Below are 16,068 nucleotides of genomic sequence, written 5' to 3'. Positions count from 1 at the left end.
AGTAAAAATATTTCTGTTACTGATAAGTCAGATATATGTACAGTATTTAACAATTGTTTTCTGAGCATTGCTGGTGAATTAAATAAAAATTTAGTTTCTACAGGGAATCATAACTTTCTTGGCAAATGCCTTTCTGAGATTGATGGCTGAAATACTCCTCTGTGATACAGACAAGGGGGAGATTGAGTCAATAATTAAATCACTGGAGACTAAAGACTCTCATAGATATGACGGAGTGCCTAGCAGAATATTGAAGTACTGTGCTGCACATGTTAGCCCTGTATTTAGCCATATTTGTAATTTTTCCTTTAGGAATGGTCAGTTTCCTGGACAATTAAAGTAGTCAGTAGTAAAGCTGCTTTATAAAAAGGGAGAAAGGGATAATGTAGACAATTTTAGACCTATTTCTATCCCATCAGTGAAGACTGTGTACGTAGGGATAATTGATCTTTTATGTCATACGATTTGCTATCAAATGTACAGTTCGGTGTTAGAAGCCGTTTCACAACTGAAAATGCTATATTCTCTTTTCTATGTGACATACTGGATGGGTTAAACAAAAGGTTTCGAATGCTAGGCATATTTTTGTATTTAACTAAGGTGTTTGATAGTGTTGATCACAAAATATTGCTCCAGAATTTGGACCATTTAGGAATATGGGGAGTAGCTCACAACTGGTTCACCTCTTACTTTAGCATCAGGCAGCCAAAGGTCATTATTCACTATGTTGAGAATGGCTGTGATGTGGAGTCTGAGTGGCGTACAGTCAAGTGGGGAGTGCCCCAGGGATCAGTGTTGGGGCCACTCCTGTTCCTTATTTACATAAATGATATGCCCTCTAGTATTACGGTTAACTCTAAAATATTTCTGTTTGCTGATGACACTAGCTTGGTAGTAGAGGATGTTGTGTGCAACATTGGCTAAGTTTCAAATAGTGCAGTTCTGACATAAGTTCATGGCTTGTAGAAAATAACTAATGCTAAATCACAGTAAGACACAGTTTTTCCAGTTTTTAACACACAACTCAACAAAACCTGATGTTTTAATTTCAGAGAATGGGCATATGATTAGTGAAACTGAACAGTTCACCTTTTCATATTCTGCCAGTCCCTTTCCCTCACAAACCTTGTTCTACAAAAACATGTCTTCATGGAACAGACATCCCTGAACCACTCCCACTCCCTTGGCAAAATACTGTTACTGTGCGGTCCCCACTACCTACAACTCATCATCCAAATTGAAATCCTGGCACTCCAACACCTAGAAGAACATTCCATTCACCTCCTCCACAAGTTATTCAGCCTGCTGGAATCCTACTCCCACCTTGGGGCATCACTGTTCAACCACAATCCTACTCACAGTATTTCTCCTTGTCAAACCCTTATAGCACCCAAGACCCTGCCTAGCAGACCTTTCCAACTTACCACATCGTCCAGAACCTCCTACCAACACTCCATGAAATCCAGAACCAAAATAACACCAGAACACTGTTGTTAACCTCACCACCAAAATCCTCAGCCCCACTGAAGTTTCAGTCCTATCCATATACCTCATATTCAGCCCAACTCCCAGATTTAACTATGTTGGACTTGCGAAAGACCTACTATCCTCTTCCCATTCCCTACAGTGAAAACACTTCTTTGCCACCAACACCTCTAACTAATGCCAATACCCTGTCTGTCCCACTTTCCACCACCATCCAACCGTGATCCTCCTACACTGATCCTGATCTGATCATCCATCCAGGAGACAAAGGTTCCACCGCTGTTGTGACGAACCCAAGTGACTACATGGCAGAGGGACTCAGACAGTTGTCTGACACCTCCACCTACAAGCTCTGCAAAGTGACCCCATCCCAGAGATCCAACATAACCTCCAATCTCTCCAATCCTTAGGCCTTTCCCAGCACCTCTCCTCTGAATCCATCTCCCTACTCCCATGCACCCGCCTTCTGCAAGCTCCCCAAAATCCACAAACTTAACAATTCCGGTACCCCCACCAAAAGAATCTCAGCCCTTGTTGACCAACATCTGAAGCCAATTGTCCAAAACCTAGCTGTCACATTAAAGATAACAATCACTTACTGCACCGCCTCTCCATCCTCCCAACACCCTTACCTCGTGGGTCCCTACTCATCACCATTGACGAAACCTCCTTATACAGCAACATCCCTCAGGCCCATGGCATTGCCACAATTGAACACTACCTCCCCAGTGCCCTGGAGATTCCAAAACCACCACTTTATTCCTCATATACGTAGCCAGCTACATCCTAACCCACAATTACTTCACCTTTGAAGGGAAGGTGTACAAACAAATTCGTGTCACAGCCATGGCCACCTGCATAGGACTCTCCTACACCAACTTCTTCATGGGCCATCTACAGGAGACATTCCTGGCTTCCCAAAACCCCAAACCCCAGGTCTGCTTCAGGTTTACTGATGACTTCTTTATAAACTGGACCCATAGCCAGGACACCTTATTCTCCTTCCTCCACGATCTCAACGCTTCTCTCCCATCCACTTCACCTGGTCCTCCTTCATGCATTGTGCCACTTTCCTAGATGTCAATCTGCTCCTCTTAGATGACTCCATCCACACATTGGTCCACATCAGATCCATGTTTCACCAACAGCACCTGCACTTTGACAGATGTCACCCCTTCCACAGCAAAAGATCATTCCCATACAGCCTGGCCACATGTTGGAGAAACATCTGCAGTGATGAGAACTCCCTTCTCCAGTATACTGCAAGGCCTCACAAAGGCCTTCACAGAAGGGCAATACCCTACAGACCTAATACATAAACAGATCCTCCATGCTGTATCCTCACCCACACCTGATCCTCACATCCATCCCAAGAACCAATCCCAAAGAAGCACCGCCCTTGTCACCCAATATCACCCAGGACTGGAATGACTGAACCACATCCTTTGTCAGGGCTTTGACTATCTAACATTATGCCCCTAAATGAGAGACATTGTACCCAAGACATTCCCAACGCCTCCCAAACTGGTGATACGTTGCCCACCTAACCTCCACAACACCCTAGTCCATCCTATGCCACTACTGCTCCCAATACCCTGCCACAGGGACCAACCCTTGTGGAAGATCCAGGTGCAAGACCTGCCTAAGCCACCCACCCAGCACTACCTACTCCAGTCCTGTCACAGGCTCATCCTACCCCATCAGAGGCCAGGCCACCTGTGAAAGCTATGGTATATACCAGCTCTCCAGCAACCACTGCAAACCATTTTACATTGGTGTGACAACCAACCAGCTGTCAACTAGAATGAATGTCCACTGCTGAACTGTTGCCAAAAAAATGTGGACCACCTAGTAGCACACATGCAGCAGAGGGCAACACGCAAGATTTCAATGGCTGCTTCATAAGGCATGCCACCTGGATCCCCATCATCACCACCACCAGCTTTTCTAAGCTGTGCAGACAGGAGCAATCCTTACAGCACATCCCTCATTCTCGTAACCTCCGTGGCCTAAACTAAAGTGTGTGTGTGTGTGTGTGTGTGTGTGTGTGTGTGTGTGTGTGTGTGTATGTGTGTACACTATCCCCTGTCCCAGTACCATGCCCAATTTGTGTCAGCTAGTTGTGCGCTGCTGTCTCATGCCCTAGTCTGTGAAATTGAATGCCCAGCTGTCTGCCACCAGCCCCTCTACCTGCACTCCTAGCTAGCTCACTGACAGCTCCACACTTCTGAACAAGCTACTAGACACTTCGCCCAACCTCCTCCCTAGCCCCCTGCTCCCCTCCATCCCTCACCCACCCCACCCTGCAGCCCATCTCACCCCAGCACACTCACAGTGAGCCAAGAACAACGAGCTGGCCGTCGACTGAGCACAATGTAGGGAGCCAGACATGTGTGTGTGTGTGTGTGTGTGTGTGTGTGCGCGCGAGCACATGCACATGCTTTTTCTGTACACTTGAAAAAGGAAGTTCATTCCGAAAGCTAGCAAAACTCTGTATCTTTGGTTTGTGTGCCTATCGACAATGCAGTGCTTCTGCCTGTTGATGAGTAGTCTCCCTTACTCCTAAATAATTTGTAATTCTGTACATTAATATCTTTTACTACTCACTTTTAAAAATAGCCTATGTGTTAATTCAGGGTATAAGCTAATTCCACTCCAGATTTCTTCCAAATCAAATCCATCTAGGCATTTCAGCATGAAGGAGTAACAAGCATACTCACACACGAATTTGTGCATTTATAATACATATGAGATGTGGTGTACATACAAGCAATACACTTCAACGGTATACTTACAAGGGGAGGCCAAAACATTGGGATCATGGATTTACTTCAAACTTTGTGCTCCTTTAGTAGGCCATTGAAACAACATAATGTGCAAGTAGAAAGTGTACTAGTCTGACAATTTCAAGAAAATCACAAGAGAAATTTTATGGATCTATTATGTAGCTAATGCATCTGTGCATAGGCACCAGACATTACAGTTCATGGTGGTCAAGTGGTTAGCATTCGAGCTTCATGAAAGGGATGAGTATGAGGTGACGGGCTCAAACATTCATTTTTTTAGAACAATCGTAAATTCTATGATATTCAATAAATTTGCCCCTACACTATTCATTCTTGCTACATTAGTAATGTCTCACCTCTACACAGGTTAACTGCCAAATGGGGCCTGCCTCTGTGTCTGCAGCTCGAAGCATCGAGGTAGAATGTAGTTCTTGGTGCCTTACCAGATTGCATGTATAAGGGGTTTCACAAATCATGACAGGCATACATTTTCATGAAAACTCTACGTGCTTCTTCATTCACTTGATCAAGTGAGGTGGCACAGTGGTTAGCACACTGGACTCATATTCTGGAGGACTATGGTTCAAATGCGTGTCGGGCCATCCTGATTTAGGTTTTCCATGATTTCCCTAAATCGCTTCAGGAAAATGCCAGGATGGTTCTCCTCCCTCTCCTAATCTGATGGGTCTGATGACCTTTCTGTTTTGTCCCTTCCCTGAATTAACCAACCATTCACTTGTCAATAGTTATAAATATGATTGTTCTATTAACTAAATTTAATTAAAAATTGTAAGTAGCCAAATAACATGACATTCACTAAAACTTCATGCAAATACATGTGATTTTTTAATTATATTACATCTCAAATGTCATTTAAATTAAATATGACCAGTGATGAAAAAATATAGATTGAAAATTAAGTACGAGCGGTAGTCGAAACGTTGCCTCATACACATTCATCTTATGAATCTAAAATGCCATGAACTCTAAACACCAGAACCTATGCACAGATACATGTGACATGATAGACAAGTAAAACTTCTCTTGCGATTTTCTTAGAATTGCCATATTAGTGCACCTTACTACTTGCACATTATGTTGTTTTAATGGCCTACTAAAGGTGTACAAAGTTTGAAGGAAATCTGTTATCCCAACATCGTGGCCTCCCCTTACTCTGAAAGACAACCATTATGTGTTTAACATGAGAGCTTTTATCAAGTACAGTTCTTAAAAACTGCTTACACTGCTTGAATGTACCCTAGTGAATTAGACGGAAAATTATTACTTTGCTAAATGCTGCTGCTTGCTCAGTTATATTAAAAAGCTGTGAATTATGTTCTACTGATAGCTTAAACCACAAATAGTGTTTTCACTGTCATCTAAGAGATGCTTGTACATGATGCACTACTGTGAAAGAAACAAAGGAAATGTAAATTTGACTCCAGTAGAAAGAGATAGAAGTGTTTGTAACGCTGAACATAACAAATACATGGTTAGACAAATAGGAAATAGACAGCTGAAACAAATAACCTGACACAGGACAGAATAACTATAAAAACAATGTCAATTTCGAGATGCTGAAGATGCTAGCACAGTACAATAGCACATCTACTTGTCATCTATACTAAATGTAATGAGAGTACACAGGTGTCCCACATTAGCAACCAGTGACAATAATAATGTCCATATTAATGATCACATGACCTTCACAACAGAATAAATTGTCCTCAGAACAACAGATGCTCAAAGCGACCGCCCTGCATGTCCAAACGTTGTGCAACCCGCCGCATCATACAGCTCTGGACCCCTTGCAGGAAAGCTGCATCCACAGTAATAAGAGTAGCACAAACTCACGCTACCATCCACATTCATCAGTGGAGTAGAGTACACGTGCTCCTTCAGATGTCCCCACATAAAGAAATCCAGGGGATTTAGGTCATGTGAACACAGTGGTCATACAACTGGACCTCCATGTCTGAGCCACTTCCCTGGAAATGTTATGTTCAAATACTGTCACACATTAATTCCCAGCACATCAGGCAGGTAGTTTGAGAGGAATGCATGATACCTTTACGCAGTCGACCCGTCATGCAACATGTAGGGGTCCAAACACCTGTCAGCCAATATTCTGGCCCAGGCGTTGATACCAAAGGGAACTTGATATCCACACTAATGGGTGACATACATGTTAACCTCATATCGAAGACACCCTCAAAAGTGAAAGCTGCTTCATGCGACCATAGCACGCTGTTCACGAAGTCATCATCGGTTTCCTGTTGTCATTGGAACCATTCACAGAATTGCATCTGCTGATGGCGATCTGCAGGATGTAGGTGTTGCATGAAAGCATAATGATAAGGGTGTGGCCCATGCTTGTGCAGCACTTTAATGACCATGCATTGCATGATATGCAGCTGCCTTACTACGCTATGTGTACTTTGCTGAGGTTCTTGGTGTATGATCTCCAGAATAGCTTCCTCAGTAGCTGGAATATGGTGAGTCCATGGATGACCTCTGTCACGCGATTGTAGAAGGAGAGAACCTGACTTCCAAAGGTGCAGCTCCAGACAATGAAACACATTTTCATCTGGATGGCATCGATGAGGATATCTAGCAGCATATTCATGAGTGACAACACCAGCCCGGTTATCAGATGCACCAAGGACTAGAAGCATACCCACATATTCATTGTCTGCCACTCTGGTTTAGAGGTTTACAATGAGAAAATTTGATATGTGTACACATGAACATTGGAGTCTGCCACAGGCACATCACTCCACTTGTAACTAGTCCCTATCTGGTGGACAGCGCATACAGTATAAGCACACCATCAGTCCTAAGCACTTTTCCACCTAACGCACATTACCCCTCTGACAGATATTGTTCTGCATGATTCATCCAGACACCGCTAATTATGAAATGTTAGGTTTTGAATTACACTGTTTCCCTGATGGTCAGAGATGTGATGTTTTCACAGTCATATTGATAGAATAATAATATTAATAATAATGAATTGAGATACATACTAAACAGCATGCAGTTACGAGACACAATGTTGAAAGGCATAATTAGTGGGACCATGGTGATAACACACACAAATAGTAACAGAGTTTGGACATTATTTGCAAAGCACGTTGCAAATCCTACTGATAACAAAAGCCCCTAACAAAATGTAATGGACCAGAATGAGGCAACAATAGTGGTTGGTGCTAATCGATAGGACATCGGAGAAGGGTACAAAGAAAATAGGTTTCATATGTATTAGATGAAGTGGTGCAAATAAATTCATGCAACGACGTGGAAAGGGCTTCTTTCAAAGTTGACTAAGCTTGCATTTCTACGATTGTAGTATGTAAGTGCAAATGTTTTCTAGAGGACTGCTGCAATTGCTGTTGGTGGTTAAGATGCCAGATACTGTACCACCTGGACCACATTTACCAAACAAAAAACATATGCCTCAACCCAGAATCGAACCATCAACCTCCTGCATCAACTTCACAGCAAGATTAATATTTGCTGAACAAGTATTTACCCTACATATGGTTACAGTGTTGCCAGATTGCCACTCTTTTAACATCCTTTTTCTGCTGGATGTACTTGCCGGATGAAATTTTGTGACAGACATCTTTTTATTGCTGGTCTGCGAGGAGTCATGCTGCAAAGCCCAAGTACACACACAGACAGACACACACACACACACACCACACACACACACACACACACACACACACACACACAATCTCTCACCTCTGCCTCATGGTCAAATTCTGTTCCTTACACTTGGGCACACTCACATGCAACTGATACATTGAAAAATACAAAAAAAAGTGTCATAAGAAAAAATTTATAGCACTGCTGCTCCCTCTTTAGGAAACTTGATATACTTAGTACTGTATTTCTTTGTATATATGTCTCATCACTATACGTTAAACTGAATGTAAAAGAATTTCAATTAATAGGAGATATACACAAGCACAACACTAGGGGAAAAATCAAAAGACACAGACCCTTTAAAGCAGCCTATTCCCCCAAAGTCAGCTCAATAAAAATCTTTAACAAATTACCAGCCTTGGCATGGTCCACATCCTGTAAATTATTTCAAGGAAAATTGTGTAACTGGTTGACTGAAAATTCATTTTATAATATAAAATATGTTTTTTTCATGTACAGATTGTGAACATATGTTAAAATTCAGAATCTATAGTTAAATGTCTGTAAAGTGTATGTAATTAACTATATTTATATTATGTATGAGACATGGAGCCTATGCCATTATGGTCAACGATGAATAAAGATGACCGAATGATAAGTATATTTCCATAACATGCAATCTGTTCCTGTACTTCTCTTTCCTACACTAATGTATTTATTGTATCTGTCACAACCCACTGGTTCTCCTTTTAACTTAAGGGCACCAATGCGATAGATTGTAGCAGGTGGGAGGAAGGTGGTGGTGGAAGGGGGAGGGGGGGGGGGGGCTAGATCTGGAAGTACGGAGTATTTTAAACATTTATATTTTGGAAGATGAATGGCAACTTGTCAGCAGTCATAAAAATTTCCAATTCTGACATTGTTAAAAATCTGTGTAATACAGATTTTTAAATCAAGAAAAACACCTGACTACACTATATATTTTTTGCCATTCCTGAGAGCTATAGGGTGCCGCAGTTGCTCCCCCCCCCCCCCCCTTTCCCCCCTGGTACTGCATCATTCTTTCAACAGTTGTCCAAAAGACACACACACAGACAGACACAACACACACACTATTTCCCTTTTATTACACACTTTTGGTTCTCTGTATCTTGCACATACGTTATCCATGTGTTCTTTTTTTTCTCTGTTGCATCCAGAATTCCCATATCCCTCTCTCCACCCATTATTCACTTCCAAACACATCCATAAACTGTCTCTTTAACTGTATGATTCCTATTCTTGCTTGAATTTGTTAGTTATGTGCTGAGTGGCAGAATTCATTGTAAACAGTCTTCTATTCTCACAGAATGTAGATAATCTTTGTTCTGTGATAAATTTCAGTCTGGTCATGATAAAAGTAGTTATTAAGGGGAATAGTTATAGTGAAATTGCTCAAAAGGTGGCATTTTCTGATTATTATCTCTTAATAACATTTGGTGTCTCCTGATTAGTTTGTTGCATCATTTGTCAATTAATTCCAATTGGAAGTGTACTTTTTATCATTTCAAAGTTAATAGTGCAAGTGTAAAAAAAAATCCGGTCCTTCTGCATTGACTTGCTGTCTCTGGAACTATTCAATCTACAAGGCTATAGTTTTCAGCTATTTATTCCTTGAATTCATGTTAAGAGGATGGATGCACTGTGTAAACAGAAATGGTAGTATTTGCACACACATCTTGTGGATTTACTTTATGGGTGTAGTGTTTCATAGGTGTTGAACTGCAAACATAGTCATTTGGTGTACTATTACACATTCTTATACCTCTTTACAACATGACAAAAAGAAAGAGCTGTTTTAAGAAGCAACATTTCCATGGAAATCAGCATAGGACTGGATCTGAATCCAGTGCTGATCCTGAAATAGATGTTTCACAGACACACAAAAAGGACATGCCTACTAGTGCTTTGTGGAGGAAACTTGGAAACCATGAGGATTTATTTATTGACAAAGGAGATCATGTAAATAGTTTAGGTTATGTTTTATTAGATTTGAATGTGTTAGGACAAGTTTTAGAAGATGCTGTTTCGTGTAAGGTTGGTGGTGGGAAAATTATCATCTTTGAGGACACATCTGCAAGGACTGGACTAGCTAACGAACTTATTGTTCAGAGCAAAGTTTCCAGGCTCTCTACATCATTTTGGACTTCTCAAAAGGGCAAGAATGACTTGTTTGAGAGCAATGTTAGATTCTTGTATGGAATGAGGTGCATAGGTAAATGACTGATTGCAGCTCAAGTATTGTGTGTGAGGCTAAACTTGTCATACGCACCATCTGGATCAAGTAAGTACAAAGAAGTAATTGGTGAATGTGTCAAATCTGTTGCTGTTGTTATATGAAAGCCACTGCTAAAGAAGCAGAATTAAAGAACATGACACACTTCTCTGTGGCAGTTGATGGTACACAGCAGAATAGAGGCCACACATCTAAAAATGCAGTTGCAACTGTCACTTGTGTAGACACAGGTAAAATTTTAGACATTGAAGTGCTAACTAAATACTGCCATCAGTGTACATCAGTTGGCAATGAAACAATCGAAAGTCATAAAACAAACTGTGCCAAGAGTTATGAGGGAACTAGTGGGGGTATGGAGGCTGCTGCAGCTATTTCTATGTTGAGACACTCACAGCAGGAAAGAGGTATGTGCTACACTGAGTACTTGGGGAATGGAGGCCTTCCAATCAGTTGTGGGAAGCCAACCTTATGGTGAAAAGCATGTTTTGAAGATTGAATGTGTGGGCCATGTTCAAAAACAGATGGGAACATGCCTTTGAAAACTGAAGCAGACAAAAGGAAAAGAGAAGTTATTGGATGGAAAGACTCTAAATGGTAAAGGAAGACCTACAGACAAAAACATTGATGAACTCCAGCAATATTATAGAATGACAATAAGGAACAACACACATGCCTACAAGGAATGAAAAGAGCAGTGTGGGCTACATTCTTCCACAAATCATCCACTGATGATACACATATATATGGTATTTGCCCACTTGGTGTGCCACACGGCTCTATCTTGGGCCCATTTTTGTTTATTTGCTACGTGAATGATTTCCCAAAAGTATTGTACACCAGTCATCATATTAGTATGTATGCTGATGACACCTCTGGGGTTTGCCGGGCACGTAGTAATGATGGCCTAAATTCAGTGCTACAGAATTTTGTTGAAAAAGCCCAAACACATTTTGAAAAAGAAAACCTGAGGGACAATATTAACAAAACTAATTTAATTTATTTTAAGACAAGTGGCTCAAATAAAAATACTGTTGTAAATGAGGACATTCAGGAAAATACCCGTTCAGAATGTAAATTTCTGGGGATATATATACATGACAGACTTTTGTGGAATCAGCAAATAGATCATGTCTGTGGTAAAATAATATCTAGTCTGTATTTACTAAGAAGATTAGTTCAATATCTAGATATTGAAGCAATAAAAATAGCGTATTTTGGGTTCGTGTATCCCCATCTATCTTATGGAATTGTATTGTGAGGTGGGTGTAGCCAATACAATATAAGAAGGGTATTTGTATTGCAGAAAAGAGTAATAAGAACTATGGCAAAAGTAAGACCCAGAACTTCATGCAAAAACCTGTTTATTAATTTTAATATTATGACTATCTATGCAGCATGTTTCAATCAATATTATCAGTGAAAAAAGACAAAAAAGTGACACACAGAAATATGGAAATCCATGATCACGATACAAGACACAAATCACACTTTCATATGGTGAGCAGAAGATTGAATCTAACAAAAAATACCCCATTCATTAAGGGAGCTATCTTTTATAATTCTCTGCCAAACAACCTGAAACAGCTTTCTGGTAGAATTTTTAAAAATGAGTTACAAAAATTACTTATATTTAAGTGCCCATACAGTATGGGGCTGACATGATTTGACCTCAGGAATGCTATGTTAAATATACTTAAATGATCTTTTACTTAATATCATGTAATCTATATATATTGTATATCAATAATTTAAATGTAATTATTGTAACATTGCCCATGCATGTTAAATACATGTTTCGAGCTGTAAGATAAATAAATAGATAAATAAATAAATAGATTCATGGTGCAAGTACCATAAAGCTCAAGCAGCGGTTACAGAGGAACAATTTAGGCACAAAAACAGCACATCATCTGCAGTGATGGAGGTAATTAAGCCAATATGTAGAGAGTTAGTTCATCCTGATCTTCTTTCCAAATGTCCCCATGGTCGAATGCAAAACCCAGAATGAGTCTTTCAATAATGCCATTTGAACCCACATACCAAAAAATGTCTTTGTATGAAAACTCTATGCTTGGGTGTTTTCGATGCTATGACTACGTTTAATGATGGCAATAAGGGAAGAATTAGGGTACTAGGGCAACTTGGTATCATTCCAGGAGCCAACACACTGTAAGCCTTCCAGCGAATGGATCAACTCAGGATCATGAAAGTGCAGTGTGCAGCAGAGGAAATGGCTAAAGAAGCAAGAGGTAGGAAAAGAAGGAAGCTTCTAGGTTTGCAGGATGATCAAGTACATGATCCAGAAAAAGCTGATTACGGGCCTGGCTGTTTCAAGGGGGATATGGATGGTTCCATATGTGGATTAATATCAAATAAAATGTTTAAACTTGATTTCACAGAAATTAAATTTTTTAAAATATTTGACCCATTATCTAAGGAACTATTACAGATAATAACTATTACAGATACATATGCCTCATTTTACACAGTGTTACCTCTTAGTACACTGCACCTGCTGAACCATAAAAACATAACTTGTAATAATTTTTACTTAGAGAAGGAACAGGGGACCTTTTTTTTTTTCAAAAAACAATTGATAATAATTTTTTAAAATCATAACTAACTAATTATTTGTCTGTATATTCTGATCCTGGTTCAGTAATCAGAAAAGGAGTGAAACTATACTTCCTAAAAATTTCAGATCTCTATCTCTCAATGGTTCTGAGGTAATGGGTCATCAATATTGCAAATTTAACACTGTAGGTATAGGACATACATACTCCCCTTAAACCAGATAAACAGCAACACCATATGATAAAGAGAAGACAGTACCTTTTTTTCTCTGAGTAGGTGTTACCCTGCTAATTTTTAATTTAACCAGGATAAACAGAATATTAACATAATTTATAAAAGTCTTTCAATTTATTAACATACCCTTAATAAGTTACACATTCCTGAAAGTTATTCTTCATAAAAAGATCCATGAAACTAAATGAATCTAACTTTCCCACACCAGCTTCTCTTGATAACACTATAATTTGTTTTACATTTCTATGGATTATTTATTTTTCCCCTTGATATGTTATCTGTTTCCGGAATGAAATTTTCACTTTGCAGCAGAATGTGCACTGATTCGAAACTTTCTGGCAGATTAAACCTGTGTGCTGAATCGAGACTCAAACTCGGGACTTTTGCGTGCAAGTGCTTTACTGGCTGAGCAACCCAAGCCCTACTCACAACCTGTCCTCATAGCTTTCTTCTGCCAGTACACCTCCCACCTTCTGAACTTTACAAAAGCTGTCCTGCTAAAGGTGCAAGACTAGCACTCCTGGAAGAAAGGATATTGTGGAGACGTGGCTTAGCCACAGTTCAGGGTTGTTTCCAGAATGAAATTTTCACCCTGCAGTGGAGTGTGTGCTGATATGAAACGTCCTGGAAGATTAAAACCATGTGTCAAACTGAGACTCAAACTCAGGACCTTTGCCTTTTGCAGGAGAGCTTCTGTGAAACTTGAAAGGTGGGAGACATGGTACCAATGGAAGTAAAATGTATGCCCACTTAAGGCAAAGGTCCCGAGTTTGAATCTTGGTCTGGCACAAAGTTATAATCTGCCAAGAAGTTTCATGTCATCCATCACTTATTTAATGTACATTTTTATGCCAAACATTCTGGTTAATTTAGTTTTCAGGTTTCGCTACACTTTTACAAAAACTTCTTCTTATTTGCTTTTTTCTATCAGCTCCCATTTAAATGTTCACAGTTAATAAAGTACAAACTTTTACTTGTAATTTTGGTACTGGTGTCAAATTGCTAGATGAACTAGTTTTCCTCTACTTCTACATCTACACTTACATTTACATCTACATACATACTCCACATGCTACTGTACTGTCCATGGCAGAAGGTACCACATACCACTACTGATCATTTCCTTTTCTGTTGCACTTGCAAATAGGATGAGAGAAAAATTACTATCTACAAGCCTCTGTATGAGGTCTAATTTCTGGCATCTTATCTCCATGGTCTTTATGCAAAAAGCAAGTTGGCGGGAATAGAATCACTCTGCTGCATCTCAAATGCCAGTTCTCCAAATTTCCACAACAGTGCCTAGCAAAAAGAGCATCTTCTTCCCTTTAGGGATTCCCATTTGAATATATGAAGCATCTCCATAATAATTGCATGCTGATTGAACATACCAGTAACAAATCTAGCAACATGCTTCCAGATTGTTTCAATGTCTTCCTTTAATCCAATCTGATGGGGATCTCAAACACTTGAACAGTATCAAAAATGAGTTACACTAGTGTTCTGTATGCCACCCCCTTTATGGCTGATTTACACTTTCCTGAAATTCCCCCAATAAAACAAAGTCCAGCATTGGCCTTCCTTGCTACCAACCTGATGTGCTCATTCCATTTTATATCTTATTACTTATGCTACTAGTAATTACTGAAGGAATATTACTTTCCCTGAAGTTTTGCAGCAAGTTTGTGCTTGTTAATAAATCTGGTTGTGGCTTATTATGTCATCTTCTGGTGAGAACCTGGTTTATCTACAAATTGTCACAGGAAATCAAGAAACATTTTTTTTCATAAATTTCTGATACCCATCAGAATCAAATTCAGTTGATGGAGTGTTATCAGTTATTCAAACTACATAGGAAAAAAATTATATGTGTGCACTCACAATTGCAGTGTACTCTCCTTTAGTCCAAAAGGATAACAGCTCTCCAGTGTTGATAATTAATGCTCCTGGTAAGAAGCCAACACGTGCCCATTCACCTGCAGCTGTTTTCACCTGTAAAATAAAACTTGGTTTTAATTCCTATTTGTTAAAGAAGTCCAAATCTATGTTCCATTATTTAAATTTGGTATTGTACAGTACTTTTCAAAGTTGTATAATGACAATTTTGATTTGATAGATATATTCTTGGTGACCTTCAATTTTTGGGATTTAGGCCATGAACTGACGCATATATTTCTGCCTAACGTTTCCTCTCTCTCTATGAGAAGCATCTTCAGAACTATCAAGATAAATGGTAAAATTCTCCAGAATGTAGTACTTTTGGGAAAAAAATAATCATTCTGCCTGTGATGAAGAGTCACTGACATATATTATACACATGTTTTTATTTATTTTATGTTCAACAAAAGAACATGTTTTTAATCACGACAGCTTTCACCTAACACTGGCCATCTGTAGAATCCATATAGGCTTATGATATATGGATTCTATAAATGGTCAATGTACAATTAAAATTGGTAATGATTAAAAATGTGTTCTATAATCATGTCCAATAGAAATAAATTCAATTGTTTATTCCTTCACTAGCTTCAGAAATTGATTGTACAATTATTAATAGGTTGGACAGAGTACTGCTTAAGAATGAAATAAGAATGTGTTTGCACCCCTTAAAATGTTCACAAAAGATATTGTGGCTAGTACTGAAGTTGGAATGTGTTTTATCTAAATGATCCGTAGATGAAATATATTTCACATATGCTAAGGATGAAATAAACCAGCAGCGAGTTAAAAAAAAGCAAGAATAAAGTTCTCAGCAACTTAGATTAAGTGGCTAAGTGCACGAGTGTCTAGGTTAAAAGTGAAAGATTGGTTGTGCAATGTTCATTACAGACACTTACTGTTTCCCTCAATCTCTTTCGGTAATTCTTTGTGTATGTGAAGAAAAATGCAGTTCATTCTGTGGTTCAAATTTTGTGTTAAGCTGTAGGTCCCCCTAAAAGTAGCTGGCTAAGTCAGTTCAAAGATCAGAGGAAGGAAAGTGTGTGATACTTTCAATAACATCTTGCTTGCAGAAGTGCTCTGCTGTTCACTACCTTGGACCAACTGAGAACTGAAACCTGGATCTTT

The 16,068-nt window shown here is 39.4% G+C and overlaps 1 protein-coding gene across 1 annotated transcript in view; it reads right to left on the bottom strand.

Moving 5' to 3' along the window:
• Positions 1 to 16,068, bottom strand: part of LOC126263128 (uncharacterized) — a 200,189-nt gene that overhangs the window by 32,517 nt on the left and 151,604 nt on the right. The window contains exon 6 of the mRNA XM_049960153.1: positions 14,884 to 14,994. Within this exon, the coding sequence (XP_049816110.1) occupies positions 14,884 to 14,994 (111 nt within the window). The remainder of the gene's footprint in view (positions 1 to 14,883; positions 14,995 to 16,068) is intronic.

The sequence above is a fragment of the Schistocerca nitens genome, chromosome 1 (genome assembly GCF_023898315.1).
Source record: "Schistocerca nitens isolate TAMUIC-IGC-003100 chromosome 1, iqSchNite1.1, whole genome shotgun sequence".
Lineage (NCBI taxonomy): Eukaryota > Metazoa > Arthropoda > Insecta > Orthoptera > Acrididae > Schistocerca > Schistocerca nitens.
Note: the sequence above shows the minus strand (reverse complement) of the source record. Positions and strands in the feature narration are given on the sequence as shown.